General features: G+C 47.8%; 1 protein-coding gene across 1 annotated transcript in view; it reads left to right on the top strand.

The window, feature by feature from the left end:
- Positions 1 to 242: 242 nt before the first annotated feature.
- The window catches only part of LOC106537009 (eukaryotic translation initiation factor 4H), a gene marked incomplete at its 5' end in the record, with an annotated part of 2,910 nt that continues 2,329 nt past the window's right edge, over positions 243 to 823 (top strand). Inside the window, 1 exon segment of the mRNA XM_014034372.1 lies at positions 243 to 404. Within this exon segment, the coding sequence (XP_013889826.1) occupies positions 243 to 404 (162 nt within the window).

The following is an 823-nucleotide window of genomic DNA, read 5'->3' as shown; positions in this document are numbered from 1 at the left end:
TGACTCAGCTTTCGTTCTGCTGACTCAGGTGTCGTTCTGCTGACTCAGCTGTCTGTCTGCTGACTCAGCTGTCGTTCTGCTGACTCAGGTGTCTGTCTGCTGACTCAGCTGTCTGTCTGCTGACTCAGCTGTCTGTCTGCTGACTCAGCTGTCTGTCAGCTGACTCAGCTGTCTGTCTGCTGACTCAGCTGTCGTTCTGCTGACTCAGCTGTCGTTCTGCTGACTCAGCTGTCGTTCTGCAGGTTTCAGAGAGGACGACTACATGGGGGGGCGGAGTCGAGGTACCGGCAGTCGTCCTGGCGACAGACGGGGGGGAGGAAGCGGAGGAGGAGGAGGAGCAGTGGGTCGCTTTAGAGATGGACCGTCCCGCGGAGGAACGACAGACTTCAGGGAACCTTCTGAAGGTGACATCACTTCCTGTTTGCATTCAGTCTGTTTAAAACAGCTTAATGTAACGTATGAATTGTCAGATGGTACCAGTTATCCAGGTAACTGGACTGACTGGTTCTTTATGGAGCCTGATCAAAGTGAATGATGACCAGAAAACTGTGGAAATGAGGAAAATTAACAAAATGTGTTAATTTTAAAGAGAAAAGAACATACACCAAACATGTATGCAAGTATGCAGGGAAATAAGATTGGTTGGTTGGTTGATTGTTTGATTGTTTGGTTGGTTGGTTGGTTGGTTGGTTGATTGATTGGTTGGTTGGTTGATTGTTTGATTGTTTGGTTGGTTGGTTGGTTGATTGGTTGGTTGGTTGGTTGGTTGATTGATTGGTTGGATGATTGATTGGTTGGTTGGTTGGTTGGTTGATTGATTGGT

Source organism: Austrofundulus limnaeus, unplaced genomic scaffold (assembly GCF_001266775.1).
Source record: "Austrofundulus limnaeus strain Quisiro unplaced genomic scaffold, Austrofundulus_limnaeus-1.0 Scaffold2082, whole genome shotgun sequence".
Taxonomy (NCBI): Eukaryota; Metazoa; Chordata; class Actinopteri; order Cyprinodontiformes; family Rivulidae; genus Austrofundulus; species Austrofundulus limnaeus.
Note: the sequence above shows the minus strand (reverse complement) of the source record. Positions and strands in the feature narration are given on the sequence as shown.